We start from the raw sequence: 21,338 nt of genomic DNA, 5'->3' as shown, positions 1-21,338 counted from the left end.
TTTTCGTTTTATTTTGGCCTCTAGAATCGTCCATTAAAATTTTTCCCAGGAGTGACCGGACACCCTTTATACAATGAAACTATCCTTCGTACCCTTAACCTTCCGAGTACTGGACTTTGTAGCCTGTGCCGGAGTCATTTGTGACTCACTCTTACATTTAACCCTTTCGTTCCCTACTTACATTTTCCTACGAGCGAAACAATTTTTAAAAATCGTTGAATAATTAATATTTTTTGGTGTTTATAGAGACTGTATGACCGTCTAAGATGAAATCTTGAACCAGATTTATAATAGAGGGTTGCACTAATACTATAATTCACATTCTTATAATAATGAACAGCTGTCCAAATATTTATGCACGGTAGCGTATCGAGGAAAGCGACGAGTCAAAAGTGACTCCGGTACAGTACTCTGGAGGTTAAACGGGGAAGAATAAACAAACTGTTGGAGATACAAACGTACAACGAGGAAATAATTTCGTAGGCATTTTTCGGTACAAAAAGAAAGGGGTTGAGAGTAGAAATTTCGACGTGCACGACAAATCGCGTTCCGGTCGAACTCGGTCAACCCAAGTCGAATTGGAAGCACTTTTGATGAAAAACACACAGCACATACGCGAGAAAAGCTTGCTGTGCAACTTGAAGCGAGTCAAGTTTCCATATCCAATCGGTTGCATGCGACGGAAAAGATCCAAAAGGAAGGAAAGTGAGTGTCGACCAAGGTGCAATGTGCACGGCGCTTGGACACTTGTCTCGCACTCTTAAAGGCAAAAAAATAATAGGATCGAAAAGTGGATCTATCAGGATAATCTTAAATGCAGAAAATCGTGGGTCAATTCTGGACAACTGTCCGCAGCTTCGCCAAAACGGAACGTTCACGGACATACGCGGTCTGTCCGGAAAGTAACCAGCCAGATTGAATGGCTCGAAAACCGGTAACGCCTGGCGTGTTGTAACTTGATAGGCAGCAGTCAAGGGGGACCTTACTGTGCCTGTGTGCACAGTTATTCTCCCGTGGTGTCATTCAATCGTTAGTGAGATATTGTTAAAAGAGAGCGCGTACTACGTCATCGTTGCATTTGCAATGACCGAATAAGTAGATCAGCGAATCTGCATCGATTTTTACTTGAAATTTAGACATTTATGCGCGGTAAACTATTCGAATGATTAAGATAGTATTTCAGTCTGGAGTTCCTTTTTTTTTATATCATTTTAAGGATTTTTTTTTACAAAAAAAAAGTTAAGTTTCTTAATTGCGATATTTTGCAGACATATTTATTTATGTTCTTGTACGTGGACGCGAAGATGATATTTGAAGGTTAAGTTTGTTTTTTAAATGGAGTCATATATTGTTTTGATACACAAAGCGATTCAGCTCGTCATTCTCAATAAGAAATATAAAGCTACTTGTATCGAAAAAAACTTTACTTTAGGAGATATTTTAATTTAAATATTGCGGAATATTGGTACAACAGAAACCATGTAAAAGATGCTGCAATCAAAATTCCATCGATAAAGCAGACATTTTTAGATTATGTCTATACAGGATGTTCGACCACCGCTGGGAAAAATTTTAATGGGGGATTCTAGAGGCCAAAATAAGACGAAAATCAAGAATACCAATTTGTTGATGGAGGCTTCGTTAAAAAGTTATTAACAATTAAATTAAAAAATTTCAAATCGTTCTGGAAAAATTATTTTCGGTTGCGGGGGTCAATTACAATCATTTTTGGCGAATAGAAATACCCCCGCAATCCTACCCAGTTTCTAGAAAAAAATTTGAGGTGTGAAAGGGCCTGGCGGGATATGCATATGAAAAATGCCCCCAAACAGATTAGTTTGATTTTTAGCTAGATATTACTTCTAGATATGTATATAACTTTCCTTAATTTTGAACCCGAAATATGCATTAATTTTTAAGTTATTTAACGATAAAGAATTTTACAAAATATTTTTTAATTGAAAAACTACCTGTCCAAAAATTCTGAAAAAAATATATGTTGTACATACATCTGCCGCCCATCTAAAAAAAAATTGTTTTCTTTAATTTGTTTATTGCAAATGTTATAAAAAAGGTAATATTTATTTTAATCATTTTTTTAAGTGCTTTATCGTTTTGGTACCACAAACATATTTTGTACATATATGTATTAGACATTTCTGTGTAACATATATTTTTTTCAAGTCGATTGTTGTAGTAGAATGTATTCAAATATACTAAAAATGGGTGTAGCACGCGGAGCGCAAGGAGGCTGCATAGTCGCGCGGCGCGGCGTAACTCAGACTCGATCGCTACATAGCAATTAATTATGATATTAAGCAGAATAATAATATGCAATGTTATGAATCTCAAGTTGCGCTATGATCGTATGCGCATTACGCCAACACTGGCTGCGGATATCGTACATTAAACAATAGACAACAGCCTTCCATTCTTGCATTTGTTTGCCCAAACAAAAGTGAAAGCTATTTGATACGTAGTAGATGCTATTGAGCTGTACGTTTATTTTTATTAGTTATATATAATCTTGTTATATCTTGTTAGAAATATGTCAAACGCTGAGAAATGTGCTTCCTGCAATAAATATGTCATCAAAGTATCGCCGCGCAAAACGATCGTGACATCCCAAAAAATGGCGGAATTCTTGACGCAATATCTAAAATCTCAAATTGTGTTACATGATGTTTTATGCAACAATTGCCGAATAAAAGCATATAAAAATAAGAAAACCGACAGTGCTTGTGATAATAATAATGAAAATGATGTGATTGTGGAAAGCTCAGTCTCATCTTCATTTGATGATCCAGATTTTAATATTTCACTTATGGAATCAGCTAAAGATGACGTTATAAAGATTGAAGTCCCCATAAAAAGAACTGTTGCAACACACAAATATTGTTTTATTTGTAATGATACAAAAAATATTCATGTTATTCCGTTTGAAGCAAGATTACAAATATATATTAAGATAAAAATCTATGTTCCTAAAGGGAATCGATGTTGTCGAAAACATTTAATTAAAAATAAATTGTATAATGACGAATTGAAACATATATCCATTTATTCACATTTTAGTTCCATTGAGCCTGTAGAATTACAACAATTATTAAATAGTTTAGCAATTACTTGTGATTCAACATTGTTTGACAAAATTGGTGATTTTAATATGCCAGAAGAACAATTATTCATATTTACTGGCTTAACGTGGGAGAATATTATAGAATTGAAGACAATGTTAATATCAATGAAGAATTCAGCATCTCGAAATGTTACACAGGCTATTATTATTTTTTTATTTAAATTACGAAGTGGTAACGCAAATGAAACAATTGCTTCTATTTTTCAGTTAGAACATAAACAATTAGTTTCAGATTATTCAAATGCAGTCATGAATGCGTTTGATAAAGATGTTCTTCCCTTAAAGTTTGGTTTAAAATCTGCGACTAGGGAATATCTAATTAATAATCACACTAGTAATGTAGCTAAATCGTTGTACGACATTGATAACAAATTACTATTAATTTGTGATGGCACTTACATACGACACCAAAAAAGTTCTAATAACGAGTATCAACGAAAGTCATTTTCTGGACAAAAAAAAGTGCCTCTGTGTAAACCATTTACCATATGTACAACAGATGGTTATATTGTAGACATTCTAGGCCCATATTACGCTACTCAAAATGATGCGTCAATAATGAAAGAAATAATGACCGAATCAAATGGATTATGTAATTTAATGAAAAAGGGGGATATTTTTATACTCGACCGTGGTTTCAGAGACGTTAAAAATATGTTAACTGAACAAGGTTATGGTGTACTAATGCCAGCTTTAAAAGGGAAACGACCTCAGTTGTCAACTATTGAATCAAATGATTCACGATTTGTAACAAAACTACGATGGGTGGTTGAAGCCATCCATGGAATACTTAAACAAAAATATCGCCTTCTGGACAGAAAATTAGACAATAAAATGTTACCTAAAATTGGGATTTATTGTAAAATTGCATCATTTTTACAAAATCGTTATGGCAAACGTTTAAACTCCGATGCGGGACGATTGGATATTATTGCCCAAATGAAAGAAAAAAAGAATCAAGAAAACTCATTGTCGGAAGAAATAGAAAAGCACGGATGGAGCAGAAAAAAATTAATATTTAGCGATATATCTACTTCAGATATTTTCGATTTTCCGGAAATGACGGAAAATGATTTACATATTTTATTCACAGGCTCATACCAATTCTCCCAAGCTATCTCGTATTTGGCAGAAATATTGAACGCGGATGGTTCAATTACTGCAAAATATGTCAAAGAAAGAAGTAATATTTTAAAATTATCTGTAAAATCTCGACATATAAACAAAAAAACATATCGCTGTTATATAGAATATTTGCCAAATACTATAGGACATTCAGGAGTGACACGATATGCTTGCGTATGTGCAAGTGGCAAAAGAACAGTTGGTTGCTGTTCGCATGTAGCTGCATTAATTTATTATTTAGCTCATGGCAGATATTTATCAAAAATTCTCAAACCAGCTGAAATTTTGACGAATTTATTTACTAAAAATGAAATACATCCAATAATAAATGAAAATAGTGATATGACGATTAAGTATTTTGTACTAATAAATAATAAAATTATTGCTTGCAACAATTAATTTTACTACGTGTGCTACTGCTTCTTACTACCATTCGTACAATTATTATTCTGCTTAATATCTTCATTAATTGCTAGTGTAGCGATCGAGTTTGAGTTACGCCGCGCCGCGCGACTATGGCAGCCTCCTTGCGCTCCGCGTGCTACACCCATTTTTAGTATATTTGAATACCTTCTACTACAACAATCGACTTGAAAAAAATATATCTTACACAGAAATGTCTAATACATATATGTACAAAATATGTTTGTGGTACCAAAACGATAAAGCACTTAAAAAAATGATTAAAATAAATATTACCTTTTTTATAACATTTGCAATAAACAAATTAAAGAAAACAATTTTTTTTTAGATGGGCGGCAGATGTATGTACAACATATATTTTTTTCAGAATTTTTGAACAGATAGTTTTTCAATTAAAAAATATTTTGTAAAATTCTTTATCGTTAAATAACTTAAAAATTAATGCATATTTCGGGTTCAAAATTAAGGAAAGTTATATACATATCTAGAAGTAATATCTAGCCAAAAATCAAACTAATCCGTTTGGGGGCATTTTTCATATGCATATCCCGCCAGGCCCTTTTTCGACGAAAAAAAAAATTTCGAATCGTTTTGGAAAAATTATTTTCGATTGCGGGGTTCAATTACAATAATTTTTGGTTAATAGACATACTCCCAAAATCTTGCGCATTTTCGAGAAAAAAATTCAATACGGGCGGAACTTTAAACGTTAATAACTTTTTAACGAAGCCTCCATCAATAAATTGGTATTCTTGATTTTCGTCTTATTTTGGCCTCTAGATTCTCCAATTAAATTTTTTCCCAGGTGTGGCCGAACACCCTGTATATTACGTTACACTTGAACTGCTATATAAAAGATTATCTGTAGTAAACAAAATAATATGTAAAATACTACAGATAAATCCTACTCCTTAATCTTTGTCACATTGTAGAGACAAATACCGCTGTAAGTAAAACGAAAAACATGGCTGCAGTTGTACCAGTACTTTGCAATATTTAAATTGAAATATATTTTAAAGTAAAGGTTTTTCGGTACAACTAGCTTTATACTTTGTTATTGAGAGATGATGAGCTGAATCGATTGGTGTATCTTTAAAAAATAAACTTGACCTTCAAATGTCATCCACATACAAAAATGCTAATTACATGGAGTAGCGGCCGCCTCGAAATCATTCAAGTTTTATCTGAAGCCTTTTTCAATACAACCAGCAGTTTCGAAAGTATTTCAACTTCTAGTCTTAGATGACTTATCCTGTATGATAATCTAGATATAGAAAAAGAAAAGAAATACAAGGAGTGACCGCTAGAGGCGTTCGTGTCGCCTCTCTTGCCAACATAGAAAGATTACAATCCCAACAAAACTTAACCATAGACAATTAACCGAAATTGCGCTTCTTTCATTGTTTGACTACCCTGAGCACGAGCCAATCCAAGAGTCGGAGTACCGTGAACAGGGATATTCCTGATTCTTCATGGACTAGGGTGCAACACTCTATTGAGCGAAAATCACCGATTATTCCTGACCAATGAATTTAACAAGGAAAAAGGGGATCAATGGCAACCTCAATTTATCTTAACGGCGTTTTTTTCTCCCGTAATCTCTGCAAAGTTATAAAGATCTACAGTCAGACTCTTGTAAATTTATAAAATATTGAACATCCTAAATACTTTGGTAGTTCAGTACAATAAGGTTAAATTTAAAACAAAACATCGTATTTACTCTTCAAAGATTTATAAAAACATTATGCCGCCTCATTGTTGCAATTAGTTTGAAAACTAATTCTATTGTTTGTTTGCTTGGTTACAAAAAAATGGTGTACAGTTTTTACCACAAATAATTTTTTTATTAATTTAAATTAATTATTTTGTTCTCTGTTTGAAATATTTTCACTAAATTAACGGATTGGCTCATATACAGTGGGTATGTAGTACTAAAAAAGCAAAAAATTTCCGTAGTTCTTAACGAAAGCAACATTGTGTTGCATAAAATTTCCCACTTCCTATTTTGTTAAATCTGGCTTTATCAAGTTCTTCGTCGGCTATTAAAAACTCGTAACCGTATCGATAATACGAAGAGAGATAACCTTGGCTTATTATAGCACCGATATAACCAGATACTCAAAACTTTGTTGAATAATTTGCATTTTCTAGAATTTAGAAGATTGATTTTTAAAGTTCTTGTAATACGACTTAAAAATCGTCGAAAATAGAAATGATGAGTTACGGATAGCCAAATCTTATCTTCAGAGATCCTTTTGTCTTAAAAAAAGATGTAGAGATAGGTTTTTCCAAAGTCTAACCGTAACTTTTGTCAACCTCTTTTAGTTATTGGTCGTTGATAGCTGAAAACAAAAGAAAAGAGAATGTGTAAAATTTGTTAATCACTGTTAGGTGAAGTCACATCTATGTGACTGCGGCCGATAGCTACTAATTGGAAATGTCACGTATGAGTGACAGCTGTCAACAACTGGTAACTAGCGAAATCACGTTTACGGGAGGACTGCCGTCAGAAAACTGATGAAGTTATCGATGATACCTCTCTTTATGGATTTTATTCGTAACATTCAGAGATATTTGTAAAAATTATCGCTACCACTAAATTAAATTCTGTCTATACGTATGTATCAATGAACGACCACCTACTTTAACTATTTTTACTGATTAGGTTCGAGTAGAGTCTTTGCTAAGATTTTTGCCAATATTGCCAAAATTGTTTAAAATATCGTACCTTACAACATATTCACCATTCTCTTTTAATACAAATGTCTCCGAATCATATAAAATTTATTTATTTTGCAATTTACTTTACATGCCATCTATGGCGAACAAAGTGTGCCATGAGAGCCACTGGAACGAAACCAATGACGAACAGAGTGTGATCATAGGAGCATAAAGGGTTAATTAATTCATAAATATACGAATAATCAACAAAGGATCTCTTTTTTGGCGGGTACGAGAAAGATCCTACGTATATCACTGGCAGTTTGTGATGTTTGAATGATTTGTAATAATTAAGTAATTTTTGACTAGTCATCGGACTGTTCGCAGAGTGTCGGTAATATAGAGAACCGTGACACGAATCGATATGAAAACCACCCTTTATCGCGTAAGCACACGAGTGGCGTGCGTGCAATAGCGTAACACCAATGAGAGAACAGCAGACGGCTCGGTCGACGTGCCCCGTCTATTTATACACAACACTGCCTACCGTTCAGTGGAGCAGCGACGATCATGTCGCGTCACTTCGCTAAAGAAACTGCATGTGGACGGGTTTGTTTCTTCCGCCAGTTCCCCGCTTCTGTACCTTTGGCGACACTCTCGTTGCCCCTGGCGGATGCTACTTGAAACGCAGCTTCCGACGGTTCCAAGCCTTCCTCGGTCGTCATCGTACCGTAGAGATTGAAACTTCTCGCTGGCTTACAGTTCGCTAAACCACAGAGGTGGGCAAAATTTTATTCGAATAACGCGTGATCGATAAAGCCAACCCAATAGCAATTTATGCGTGATATTCGGTTCGCTGGAACAGTTAATCGTTGTGAATATTTAATTCTACGATCGAAATCTAGGCAAGAATTTCGCTCGTCCATGTTAAATCAGTTTATGCCTCGGATTCTTTGTTCGTCCCTCATTGAACGATACGATATAACGTAAAATATTAACACGCTTACGAAATTACGTCGTCGAGGGCAACAACTTTAAAATTCAATCGAGCATGCGTGCGGATAATTCGACCGCTCGATAAGAAATTTTCATTTATTGCGATATCTTCCGTGACGCTACGCACAGCCATGACTCGTATGCAGCGTACGTGTTGTCGCTGTTAACTATCAATTTCTATCGAACAAACGATACCACGTGACACTTTAATCGAGAACTATATCGACGCGCTTCCTCTATCAAGAGCATGCGACGTCGATCTTTCATACGAAAACGATTCTGTCGTTTGGGCTTATCTTACATTTTTAATATAAAATCGCAATAGACTTCAGCGATTGGATAACCACTATGTGTTTTGTACAAATACCTATTGAAATTCAGTCTCTATCTCTATTTTACCAAATTATTATGTCCCGTATTCGTTTCGTCCATATTTAATACACGTTCGGATGATACACAGTCGTCCAGGGAATAACAAAAAATGCAGGATAAATACGTCGAGCGTGTAAAAATAAATATTATTACGCGAAGCTCCGACTGGTTGTTCGTTCAGCCTCGAAAAACTTTCGTTTTTGTTGGAAAAAGGTATTCTTTGCGAATATGGGAGTGTTAACCTTCTTGTATCTGCTCACCGTATTCTTACGAACATGCACGAGTTACGCCGAACTGGTCCGATTACAAGATGCCACGAGGCGGGGAGGGTAAATGACATTCGTGCTACACCCCTGAGATGACCTCCGTTTGTTCCTCCGTTTCAGAGAAATTCGATACCTCGTCATCAAATTCTGTTCCTCGGAGGCTTCGGGAATCAAATAAAATCTACGGTAAAATACGAAATCGTGTATCTTCTAACCAAAGTATTCGTTGGTATAGATGTTTATCAGAAAACGTAGTGTATGCAGAAACTGCTCGTTTAAACCTTCAGTTTATACATTAACTATCCAATAAAATAACTGTTTCACATAAGCGTTAGTAGTCTCGTTCCGTGACTCTGCAAAATTCAAGTTCACAATTGTAATCCCTTGCGTACCGAGATAAAAATTTTTTCCCTCCTGAAAATATTTAAATTCTCGGTTGTTTCTAGCGTGAATTTTAATTTTTAATTGATTACTTATTGTATTGTTGTTATTGACGCACAACTGGGATAAGTGTACCTAGTTTCGACATTAGTCCAGTCATAATTCATTAATACAATTTTCCTTGTTTGGTCACATTTACGATATTTTTTCAAATTATAGCATAATAAATCGAATTATTTTATAATTCGGTGGAATACTTACTTTTTTCTAGTACTCTATAAGTGTAATTAATAATATTGTCGAAAGTATATATTTTGGATTTTGAGTGCAGCGTATATATTTTCGTGACTTAAAGACCCAAGTTACATTTGTAAATGTATTAATATTTCAATTTCGTGTCAGTTTCTCTTTAGGACCAGTTTCTATATAATATAAATTAAATAAAAAAGGTTCGAACAAACCGAAGTTCATTAAGAATTTAAATGTAAAATGAATGATGATTTCTATAAAATAAGTAAAACGCACTGTGTAGCTCGCATAAAATTTTTGGTTGTTATCTAAAGTGACGATTTGAAAAAAATGTGTTGATAATTGGGATACTTACCTTGGTCGAAATTCCGTTCAACGTACGAAAGCGAGAAAAAAAAAACTATCGTATTTCCTTCGTCGTGAAAAAGTAATCCTACGTCGCTGCGTGACCTACAGTCTTAGCGAGAGAGATTCATGAAAGCAAGCAAGCAAGCTGCTGGTGCATGTCCCCCGTATTGATCCTTTCGATAGTAAGTGGGTACTACGCGCATTGTATGGAAGGTTTATACATACCTACCTACCAACCTTGGGAACTAAACACGTACGGACAGACCCGTGTTCGACGTTCCTGAAGCCTTTTCGAGCCTCGAAAAGTTGTAACCTCTTCCCGTCGTGTGCGAGTGTTTTTCCAGTTCTCTCGATGGCCATCGTGGCCACATCATTCTCTACTCTACGAAACTGGTATCGTAACTCATATTCTTTACGAACTATTATCTTACATTTAACTTGCATGTATCAAATATCGAATTTGAATGTACAAGTTAATCGTTCCATGGGATACCGTATTAATATTAAAATAAATTATAAAGATCAAAGGCAGTCGTCTCTGTGTCATAGTAAACGACCTTCTAATTTCTTCTGAATGGATCGCATTACCTTGATTATGACCTTGCTAATTAAAATCGTACCGTTACAATTAAATGTCTTGTATGGAGTCGAGCATTTGAATGCTTGAATTTTGTTCATTATAGAGGAAGAAAAAAAAACATTTAATCCGAGAAAAATTGATGTTCTATATGATAAGAAAATTATTTATAAACCGAACATCAAGTTAGGTTTGATTATACAACCTATAATAAATTATTACGTATTGCATGATAACGCGATTACGTCTCTCGGATAAAAGTAATCTATATGATAATCGTGTGTCGATTGATCTTTCACAAATGATTTTCGAACACGCAGTAATTGCACGAAGATGAACGTGCTTCAAAGATTTCCGAGAACCGTGAAGAGAGAGAGAGAAAAAAAATAAACAAAAAGTAACTAGGTACGATTCCGTTTAAGTTTTGGTACCAGATATTTGGTATGAATTCTCGTGTTTCCGAGATCCGAACTAGACGCGCTGCATTCGCCCGATCGAGACTTATTTCGGTACATATCGAGCCAGTTATTCGAATTCTAATTCTATAAATAGAACGCGTGTAAAAATGATGCAAAAGTATTCTATTCCCGTCGTCGGACGAGGATGTTTGATACGGGACGCTAATTCGAGCGAGGAAGGGTATCGAGACGAGTCGAGCAGAAGGAAAATGGTCGGCGGGCAGAACGTGCGGAGTGCTTGGAGAGCGAAAACTCGGGAAATGCAGGGACCACGCGTAGAGTGCAACGCGGCAACAGAAGCCGACTAGAAGTTCGACTCGCAATCTGCATTACCGTCCGCTTTTACCGCCACGGTGAATTTCTCTCGCCGACTGCTGATATATCGACGCCCGAGCAAGCAAAGAAAATGCCCCTTTTACCCCTCACCTCGCCGTTCCGTCGTTCGTCACGATACGTCCTCTTAGCTGCCCGACTCTGTCCACGTATACTCGTCTATTTATCTACTTATCTCGTGCATCTTTCCATTCGCTTATGCGCGTAATTGCTTACTCGACTATCCGGTTATTTGCGTATTCACCTAGACAGCTGTCTGTATATTCATATGATTACTCATCCGCTCAGTAGACTATTCTCTTAACAAGCTGTTAATTTAGTTATCCGTTTACCTCGTCGTTTCCTATACCTTTTCAGCTGCGTTCTTTTCTCATCCGATTGCATCACGTTTACCACGATTATCCGAACAATGGAACCAGATTCTTGGTTAGACGGATATCTACCAGGTGTCGACCTGTAAGGATCCGGTGTACGATACGATGAGAACGGGTCTTATCGTACAAGACGGGCGTCTTTTTACCGACCGCTAGCTTGATGCGAGCAAAACTCGTTTATAGGTTAAAGCTAGTTGACTCCTAAATCCTAACCAATTTATTTGTGCGAACACTTTTGTATCCGTTAATATTCGATGATAATTGTTTGTCTTTAGATCAACGTCGGTTTTCTCTGTTTCGAACGACTGTAATATCGCGAACGAGTCTGAGTGATACGGTAATTAAACGTACAATGATTAATTCTCTTCGTTGTACAATTTAGTAACATGTATTCGTCGCGTTCTTCCGTTGGATATATCCGTGAATATTTGTCCTCGTAGCCGAACGCAACGCTAGTGTCGTGTCATGAAGGTAATTTTGGCATAAATCGCTATTTACAATTTACGTATTTATTGATACTAGGTAGGGACGTGAAAACGTAGTTTATAAAACGAAAAATACTATAAACTTTACATATAGCGAGTTTTGCAAATGGAAAAGTCTTTTACCGTTAAACGGAGTTATTTTTTACTAGTAGGCGCGATAAATTTGGTAAGAAATTTGTAAATTGTAGTTACATCTCGATTTAGCGAGTTAACCTTCGGACTGCGAACGTGGATCACTTCTGACCCTTACTAGTTGAGGTTAGGTTTTCTAGCAGCATTTTGAATACGAGTCATTTACATATAATAAAGTTGTACGTAAGTTCATAGATATAAATTAAATGACAAGGAATAACAAAAAATGCTATTATAGAACCTAACCTCAACTGGTATAGGACGGAAGTGAACCCAGGTCCGCCATTCTTTAAGTATGGAATTTGGAATCCATAAAATTAACGAGTTTTGTAGATCTAGCGTCGAACATGTCGGTGAAATTGTTTATGAAGTATAATCTACAATAAAAATGTTTGGTTATTAAATATTTTCCTCTATGGAACGAACAATCCTCTTCTTTAATTATTTTTCGAATCTCTTGAAAGGAACGGAAATTTCTAGATGTACACGTTAAAGTAAACACCCTGTATAGTAGAACGGATATATTACTTTATATTTGCTTTATTAATCACGGTCAGTCTTCAACTAGTCAAATATCGGCAATGTCATGTGGTACGACCTAATACAAAGGGAAGTGGTCGATCGTGAAAATTATTTTAACAGGAAGAATGGAAAATTAATAATAATGAGCAGATGCGATAGGCTATTGGGAACTGCTTTTGTTTTTAGAATACCATTGGTAGGTACTTTATTTTTATAATTTTCTTCATAAAATGTCAATTATATACACTTTAATACTTCATCTTAAATGATAGGATACGAATATTTTTGTTTCCAGCAAATGTTATTCTTATGTAAATTTTGATTTACTTTTTTGTGTAAAATTATCTTCAAGGTTTATTTGCAACGCTTTTTTAAATATTTACAGACAACGAATATACATGGTGTTTGGTAAATGATGATACAAGTAGCAATTATCGTCACTCTATGTGGTAAAGTGAATTGAAAATATACAATTAAATTTTGTAGCATGTAAAATTGTCTGTTAAAGATTCTAACATCGGTTGCCAAATATCCCGTGTATATTTTTAAACGTAATTATTTATATAGAAAATATAAATCTTTTTATTTCCACATCTGACTAAATAAATATGAAAACGTTAATTTTTCGAGTTATAACCACATTTTCTTTATGATAGAAGTTGGGAATAAATAGTGTCTTTCAAGCTCGAAGTAGCGTTATCACTTAATTTATGTCTTAAGTAAATAGTAATAGAACTTGGAATTGGTTAGGTCGATTTGACATTGGAATCTACGTCGTACGTTCCACCCGAGATACGTAATCAATAATGGTCCACGCATGATAGAACTCTAACAAACACACCTTAGTCGAGCTGCTTAGGAACCTCTTAATAAGAATTGTGAGGACAAATGAAAATTCTAGATATATGTACGTAGAATACGATTTATTCGGTCAACATTTCGGCTAGTTTTTTCCGTAACTTCTTCAAGTACAAAAATAAACTAAAAGAAAGTTTGAATATACACTCATACAGGAAAGTATTTGAACATTTATAACATTCATATACATATACTCAATTGAGGCATTTGATATACAGTGGTGTTCAGCCACCTCTGAGAAAAATTTTAATGGGAGATTCTAGAGACCAAAATAAGACAAAAATCAAGAATACCAATTTGTTGCTGGAGGTTTCGTTAAAAAGTTATTAACATTCAAAGTTCCGCCCGTAATGAATTTTTTTCTCCAAAATGCGCAAGATTTCGGGGGTATGTCTATTCACCAAAAATGATTGTAATTGAACCTCGCAACCGAAAATAATGTTTCCAAAACGATTTTAAATTTTGTAATTTTGTCGGAAAATTTCACACATTTCTCGAATTTTTTTCTCGAAACTGCGTAGGATTTCGAGGGTGTATCTATTCACCAAAAATGATTGTAATTGAACCTCGTAACGGAAAATAATTTTTCCAGAACGATTTGCATCTTTTCATTTTCGCCGAAAAATTTAGGCCCTACTCCGTCGATTTTTCTTAAAAATTCGTTTCTAATTTTTAATAATTTTTTTTTAATACCCTACAGAAAAGTTGTCTAATACTTTATTGTAGGTACCCACGAACTCTGCGACAGAAAAAAGTTTCATTGAAATATATTCACTATTGTAGGAGTTGTAGACGTTTGAAAATTGGACCATTTTTGTGGGGTTCTTTTTATTTTGCGGAGTCAAGGAACAACTTTTCGAATATTTTTACAACTTTTACATATTCTCCACTAAAATACGCGTCGTTTGCATTTTGAAACATTAAAATCGTCCAATCCGTTCAAAAGTTATAACATTTTAAAGATTCGCATGAAATTTCAGGGAAGCATTTCTGATTAGAAATTCCAGAGATTAGATTTTCGGTAAAGAATTTTTTTCTCGAAAATGCGTAGGATTTCGGGGTATATCTATTCACAAAGAATGCTTGTAATTGACCCCTGTAACTCAATATAATTTTTTTAGTATGATTTAAAATTTTTTAATTTCGTCTAAAAATTTCAATACCTACTCGAATTTTTTTCTCGAAACTGGGTAGGATTTCGAGGGTATGTCTAATGACCAAAAATTATTGTAATTGAGCCCCGAAACCAAAAATAATTTCTTCAGAATGGCTTCAAATTTTTTAATATAATTTTTTAATAACTTTTTAATAACGCTTCAGTCAAGAAATTAGTATTCTTGATTTTTGTCTTATTTTAGCCTCTAGAATTTCCCATTAAAATTTTCCCCAGGGGTGGCCGAACACCCCGTATGATAACAAAGAGTCTTAGTAACTACGTAAATAAAATTAATGCAGTTGACAAAGTGTTAAGATAAGCAACAGTACAATTTCTTTAGCATAGATAATAATAGTTATATTAGTTTACTAATTAGTCCTCTTCTTACTCTAGTATCCTCCAAAGCGTAGAGCATGGCAGTTTGGGGTGGGTGTGCAAACGAATATTTTTAATGTAGAAAAATGTGGATAACTTAATCATTTTTTTTTCTCTATTAATACATTAATCAACACAATTTAATAACAATTGTGGTACATCTGTCTTGCATGAATATAAACCTGTCGCTTATCTGGGGTACAGAAAAATTTTAATGGGAGATTCTAGAAGACAAAATAAGACGATAATCAAGAATACCAATTTGTTGATGGAAGCTTCGTTAAAAAGTTATTAACAATTAAATTCAAAAATTTCAAATCGTTTTGGAAAAATTATTTCCCGTTGCAGGAGTCAATTACAATCACTTTTGGTCATTACAGATACACCCGAATTCCTACGCACTTTCGAGAAAAAAATTCCTTACTGAAAATCTAATTAGGTGCCTAAATTTTTCAACGAAAAAAAAAATTTCAAATCGTTCTGGAAAAATTATTTTCGGTTGCGGTGGTCAGTTACAATCATTTTTGGTGAATAGACATACCCCCGAAATCTTGCGCATTTTTGAGAAAAAAATTCAGTACGGGCGGAACTTTGAATGTTAATAACTTTTAACGAAGCCTCCATCAAAAAATTGGTATTCTTGATTTTTGTCTTATTTTGGTCTCTAGAATCTCCTATTAAAATTTTTCCCAGGTGTAGAACACCCCGTATAAGGAAAGAAAATATTGTAATCAAAAAGAATTTCGATAAATATTTTTGTTCACGGGAAAACACGTTTCAAAATCCCCGCCCACATTCTGACTATTTAAAAAAATGTTTTTTTGTTTGATGTATGTATGTATGTATGTATTTTAACATAATCGAAACGGTTGAATGTATTTCAATGAATTTTCATGTTTAAGTATTCTATTCTCATTTCAAGATGCGATTAGATTTTGATATGATAAATATATTCTTTATCTGCAAAAATTCTAAGAAAAATGTTTCATATAAATCTTACTTATAAATTTTCAATGGAAAAAACATATTAAATAAACGTTTTCTCTGTATGCTTTAATAATGCTTTGTAATAAAGTGCCCGAAAAATTTCTGACATATTCATTTCTGTTAATTCTTTTAGGGGGGCACCTTCCAAACAGATTGGAAACCACTGACTCGCGCGATTAATTCGTTCCGGAGCTTGCGCGTAAGTCGAATTGTATAAATACGATGTATTCCTGGAAGAAAGAAAGATCAGTTTCACGGTGAACGTGATGCTGTACCGTAGGTATGGCGGATGTGGACAGCGTCCAATAATTTTTATTGAGAAAAATTTGTCAGGCTGCAGCTTTAACAAAGTTCTGATTAAATATGACAGGATTTCTTCCAGAGCTGATCTTTCTTTCTCTCTGAAATACATTTGGTATACAATTTTAGTTACAAAAATCCATACCTATTCTTTTCTGAAAAGGAAATTTAACTAAAAATACTTTATTCAGTTATGTAAATACATATATGTACCGTATTAAAAATATGTAGAAGGCCATGAGTAGTAATACAATTGCATATCTACAAATCTGTTCATCTCGTAGACTTGCTGCATGTCATATGTTCAAGACGTGTCCATCCTTAGCATCCGTAACGTACAGAGTGTTCAGTAATAACGATACAACCGGAAGGAATGCCATCCCTATGTCAAAAAATTGGTCTCGAGTGTAAAATATAATTTTTTATTTACTCATGCATATTAATAAAAGCGAATTAAATTAGATAAGATCAGATTAGATTATATGATACAACTGTATATTGAACAGAACAAATCTAATTGGATACTTATGACTGATAATAATTATGCTACGGTAATATCTAATTTTAATCTTTAAATGAATTTATTTTCTTCAAAAGAAAAGAGAGATTGTTGAATAGACAGCGTTAAGGTCACTTCAAGGTCATTTACATTTTTTTAAATAAAACTTAATATATTTTGTTCCTCGGTTTCATAGAGTGTAACGATACTAGTATTTATAAAATTGTAAACAATGGTACTTTAATTAGAAATGTAAACTAACGAGTTAACAAGGATATGTTACGTTCGAATAATAGTTTTTTGATGGTAAAACATTCGAGTAACGGACGATCTTGTAAAGAAGATTGTAAAAATTCTATAAATAGCGTGCCAATTAAATTTCGATAGCGTGACTAGGTCTCTTTACATCCAACTTCATCATCCCATGGAACGTACTTACTATGGTATCTACTTCCTGTTACTTTGGAGAAATATAGTTCGACGACGTCGATAATAATCATTGGCGTTAAAATGCCATGAAAAATTCTTAAGCGCAACTTCGTTAAAAAGTGATACATAAAAAAAGAATGATATAGATCTCTAAACAATGGCAAAATTATAATTATGATGTAGTTGAACTCGTATCGTTACTCTCTATGAACACGAGGAAAGAATATACTGTGTCCCATTTCAAATTAACACGTACGAATACATCTCAATATTTCCTAACGCGTCTCTTTAACATCGTTTCGATCGAAAAAAACAATCATTTAAGCAAACCAATACTGAGATTTATTTAGAACATTTTGTAGAATTTTTATAAACAACAAATACAGGGTGTTCGGCCAACCCTGGGAAAAATTTTAATGGGGGATTCTAGAGGTCAAAATAAGTCGAAAATCAAGAATACCAATTTGTTGCTGGAGGCTTTGTTAAAAAGTTATTAACAATTAAATTAAAAAATTTCAAATCGTTCTGGAAAAATTATTTCCCGTTGCAGGAGTCAATTACAATCACTTTTGGTCATTACAGATACACCCGAATTCTTACACTCTTTCGAGAAAAAAATTCCTTACCGAAAATCTAATTAGGTGCCTAAATTTTTCGACGAACAAAAAAAATTTCAGATCGTTCTGGAAATTTATTTTCGGTTACGGGGATCAATTACAATCATTTTTGGTAAATACACATACCTCCGAAATCCTGCGCATTTTCGAGAAAAAAATTCATTACGGGCGGAACTTTAAACCTTAATAACTTTTTAACAAAGCCTCCATCAACAAATTGGTATTCTTGATTTTAGTCTTATTTTGGCCTCTAGAATCTCCCATTAAAATTTTTCGCAGGAGTGGCCGAACACCCTGTATATGCTAGACGACCCAAAACCCTATAATATCATTATCTATGGACCTATATTGCTGAAAAACTGATTAGATCTTGAAATGAAAATATAGAACCCAAATATAAAGTTTCATTACAATCCATTCAACCGTTTTGATACCATACCTGTTTTTTGTATTTAGAAATGTCCTCGACATTTTCTCAAATTTTAGTACGAAAAACAGAAATATTAGATATTTTGTTGCAGTTCTTGTCATTTTATATCGCCATTAATGACATTAACATAATAAAAAATTTATAACTATTGAAATTCAGATGTTCCAAGTGTTTGAAGGATACGTTGTAAACTTGAAACGGCGGCCATTACTAAGCACTATGGCAATCGATGAGTGATTATTGGTGGCGAAACAATAATGAGAATTTTAATACGTGCCTTTTCGTAAAGAAACATGTTTTTCTAAATTTTACCCGATTACAATACTTTCCTTTCTTATAAGTCAAAAAGTAAAAATATAAGTGACCTTGAAATGACATTGATGTTTCTGTCCATTAATAAAAATTCATTATTTATGTGTTTTAACATAATAACTAAATGCCTGTTACATATCCAATAGCGTTCAAAATAATTATTGATAATTACCAGTTGATTTTGCTCCTGTGGAAACGCTTAGAATATCAAGTCACAACCTCAGAGAACATGCGAAAAATAATTCTGCGTCCATGTGCCTAACTCTGAGCCATATCATAAGTCAGACACGATCAATCGGTTATGGTATCCGAAAATGTATGGAAGATAGTGATAATTATTTTGAACATTTTAACCAAAACACAATAAACGTTATTTATGATCGAGATTTTTTGTTTTTGGTTACTTATAATAGTTAACGACGAGAAAAAATTTTCCAATCGATCCTAATCGTTATCGATGACGGAAATACTTTTTGTCACTTGCCATCGACCAACCAAATTTTACGTTATAGTTTACGTTTCGTTATTGCTAATAAAACTTATGGTTCAAATTGCATGAGCCAAGATAGGTTGAGAAACACTGGTATAGTGGGCACAGTATTGAAAGTAAGGGTTCATTCATACGGATACGCGGGAGCTGACCTTAAGAGTGACGGGGCAACTTCTAGCATGAAGGCTCTTCCGCTTGCTCGCATGAAAGAGCTCTTATTCTCGATACCAACTCTCAAGAATCATGCTCTCAAGTGGACACCGGACATTATAGACCTGTCACTAGAGATTTAAAAAATAATTGGAAGTAGACAATTCATTGCACTTGCAGATACATTGGGCTGGCTAATTAGTAATGTTGAATATAACAAATTACATTAATACAATAATACAAAGCGTTAACAAAACATAATAAACGGCATAATACAATACAATTAAACCACCTTAAATAGTTTACAAATCAACTATTGTATAAAAAATGTTTTAGGTAATAGTTTCTTGAATGGACTTATTTAGAAAATGAATGACGAGAAGATGTACACTACCGGTCATAGATATTAGGACACTTGAAAAGAATAATCCTCCTGGGTTCACTTTAAAGGTTCAATTTTTATAGGTACTTTGATATTAGAAAGTGAATAAGAATGTGAATGTGGTTTTAGTCTAAAAGATGTTATAAATTCAAACGACTCTCAAAGTTGTGATTCAAAATCTTTGATACGTTGTTTAATACAATTCCTTATATTAAACAAAAAATAATTACTGTTTCATACCGAAAATTCTGACATTATTTTTGAACCGACCCAAAAGATGTGAATATAATGCAATTCTACTTTGTGGAAGGACTATGTCTCTAATCTATCAAGTACTTCATACTTTATTGATAAATGAACGTCTAAACATTAACGTTGAATACCTTGATAACTTTGAAACGAGCTGTTGCTTGGTCTAATGATAAATTAAACGCGAAGTTTTAGTCTTTGAAGTATAAGATAAGCGTGTATTAAACATACAAATTTCGACATCCATTTTAGGTCCTCTTCGGTACAGTATTTCTATAATTATACAGGGTGTTCGGCCATCCCTGGGAAAAATTTTAATGAGAGATTCTAGAGGCCAAAATAAGACGAAAATCAAGAATACCAATTTGTTGACTGAGGCTTCGTTAAAAAGTTATTAACAATTAAATTACAAAATTTCAAATCGTTCTGGAAAAATTATTTTCGATTGCGGGGGTCAATTACAATCATTTTTGGTCATTACACATACCTCCGAAAACCTACCCACTTCTGAGAAAAAAAATCGGGTAGGTGCAGAAATTTTTCGGCAAAAAAAAATTTTTCAAATTGTTCTAAAAAAATTATTTTCGATTGCGGGGGTCAATTACAATCACTTTTGGTCATTATACATACCCCCGAAATCCTACGCACTTTCGAGAAAAAAATTCCTTACTGAAAATCTAATTAGGCCCCTAAATTTTTCGACGAAAAAAAAATTATTTTCGGTTGCGGGAGTCATTTACAATCATTTTTGGTGAATAGACGTACCCCCGAAATCCTGCGCATTTTCGAGAAAAAAATTCAGTATGGATGGAACTTAAACGTTAATAACTTTTTAACAAAGCCTACATCAACAAATTGGTATTCTTGAGTTTCGTCTTATTTGGGCCTGTAGAATCCCGCATTAAAATTTTTTCCAGGGGTGGCCGAACATCCTGTATAACATTAAAAAAATGGTTAAATATATATAATTTAAGATAAAAGATGAAACTTCTAATAAAAATGAATTCTACAAAATATGAAAAATCCAGTTACGTAATACGATTCTTGATGAATAAGTTGAATTAAATAGTCATGTGAAATCGTCTAACTTATGTATTTTCACAGGTTGTAATATTAAATATAAAACCTTTTGTACATACAATAAAATGTAAGATTTTTATTATTACTAGGTATTAAGATATATAATTTACATAGTTTTAATAAGGACAATTTAATTTAATTTGTCAGTCAAGAGCCTCGTTATGTAAGTGGATTTTTAGTATC

General features: G+C 33.7%; 1 protein-coding gene across 9 annotated transcripts in view; it reads left to right on the top strand.

Annotated features, from left to right (window-relative positions):
• LOC122400850 (serine/threonine-protein kinase tousled-like 2) overlaps positions 1 to 21,338 on the top strand; it is an 82,638-nt gene that overhangs the window by 35,689 nt on the left and 25,611 nt on the right. For 6 of the 9 annotated variants that reach the window (XM_043402550.1, XM_043402551.1, XM_043402552.1 and 3 more), the window contains one exon: positions 16,351 to 16,416. The exons of the other annotated variants lie outside the window; for them this stretch is intronic. In XM_043402550.1, coding sequence (XP_043258485.1) covers positions 16,351 to 16,416 — 66 coding nt within the window. The remainder of the gene's footprint in view (positions 1 to 16,350; positions 16,417 to 21,338) is intronic. 9 annotated transcript variants of the gene reach the window in all.

Source organism: Colletes gigas, unplaced genomic scaffold, assembly GCF_013123115.1.
Source record: "Colletes gigas isolate AHSC1104 unplaced genomic scaffold, ASM1312311v1 Colletes_gigas_Sc00020, whole genome shotgun sequence".
NCBI lineage: Eukaryota > Metazoa > Arthropoda > Insecta > Hymenoptera > Colletidae > Colletes > Colletes gigas.
The sequence above is the reverse complement of the archived record's forward strand: the minus strand, read 5'-3'. Positions and strand labels throughout refer to the sequence as shown.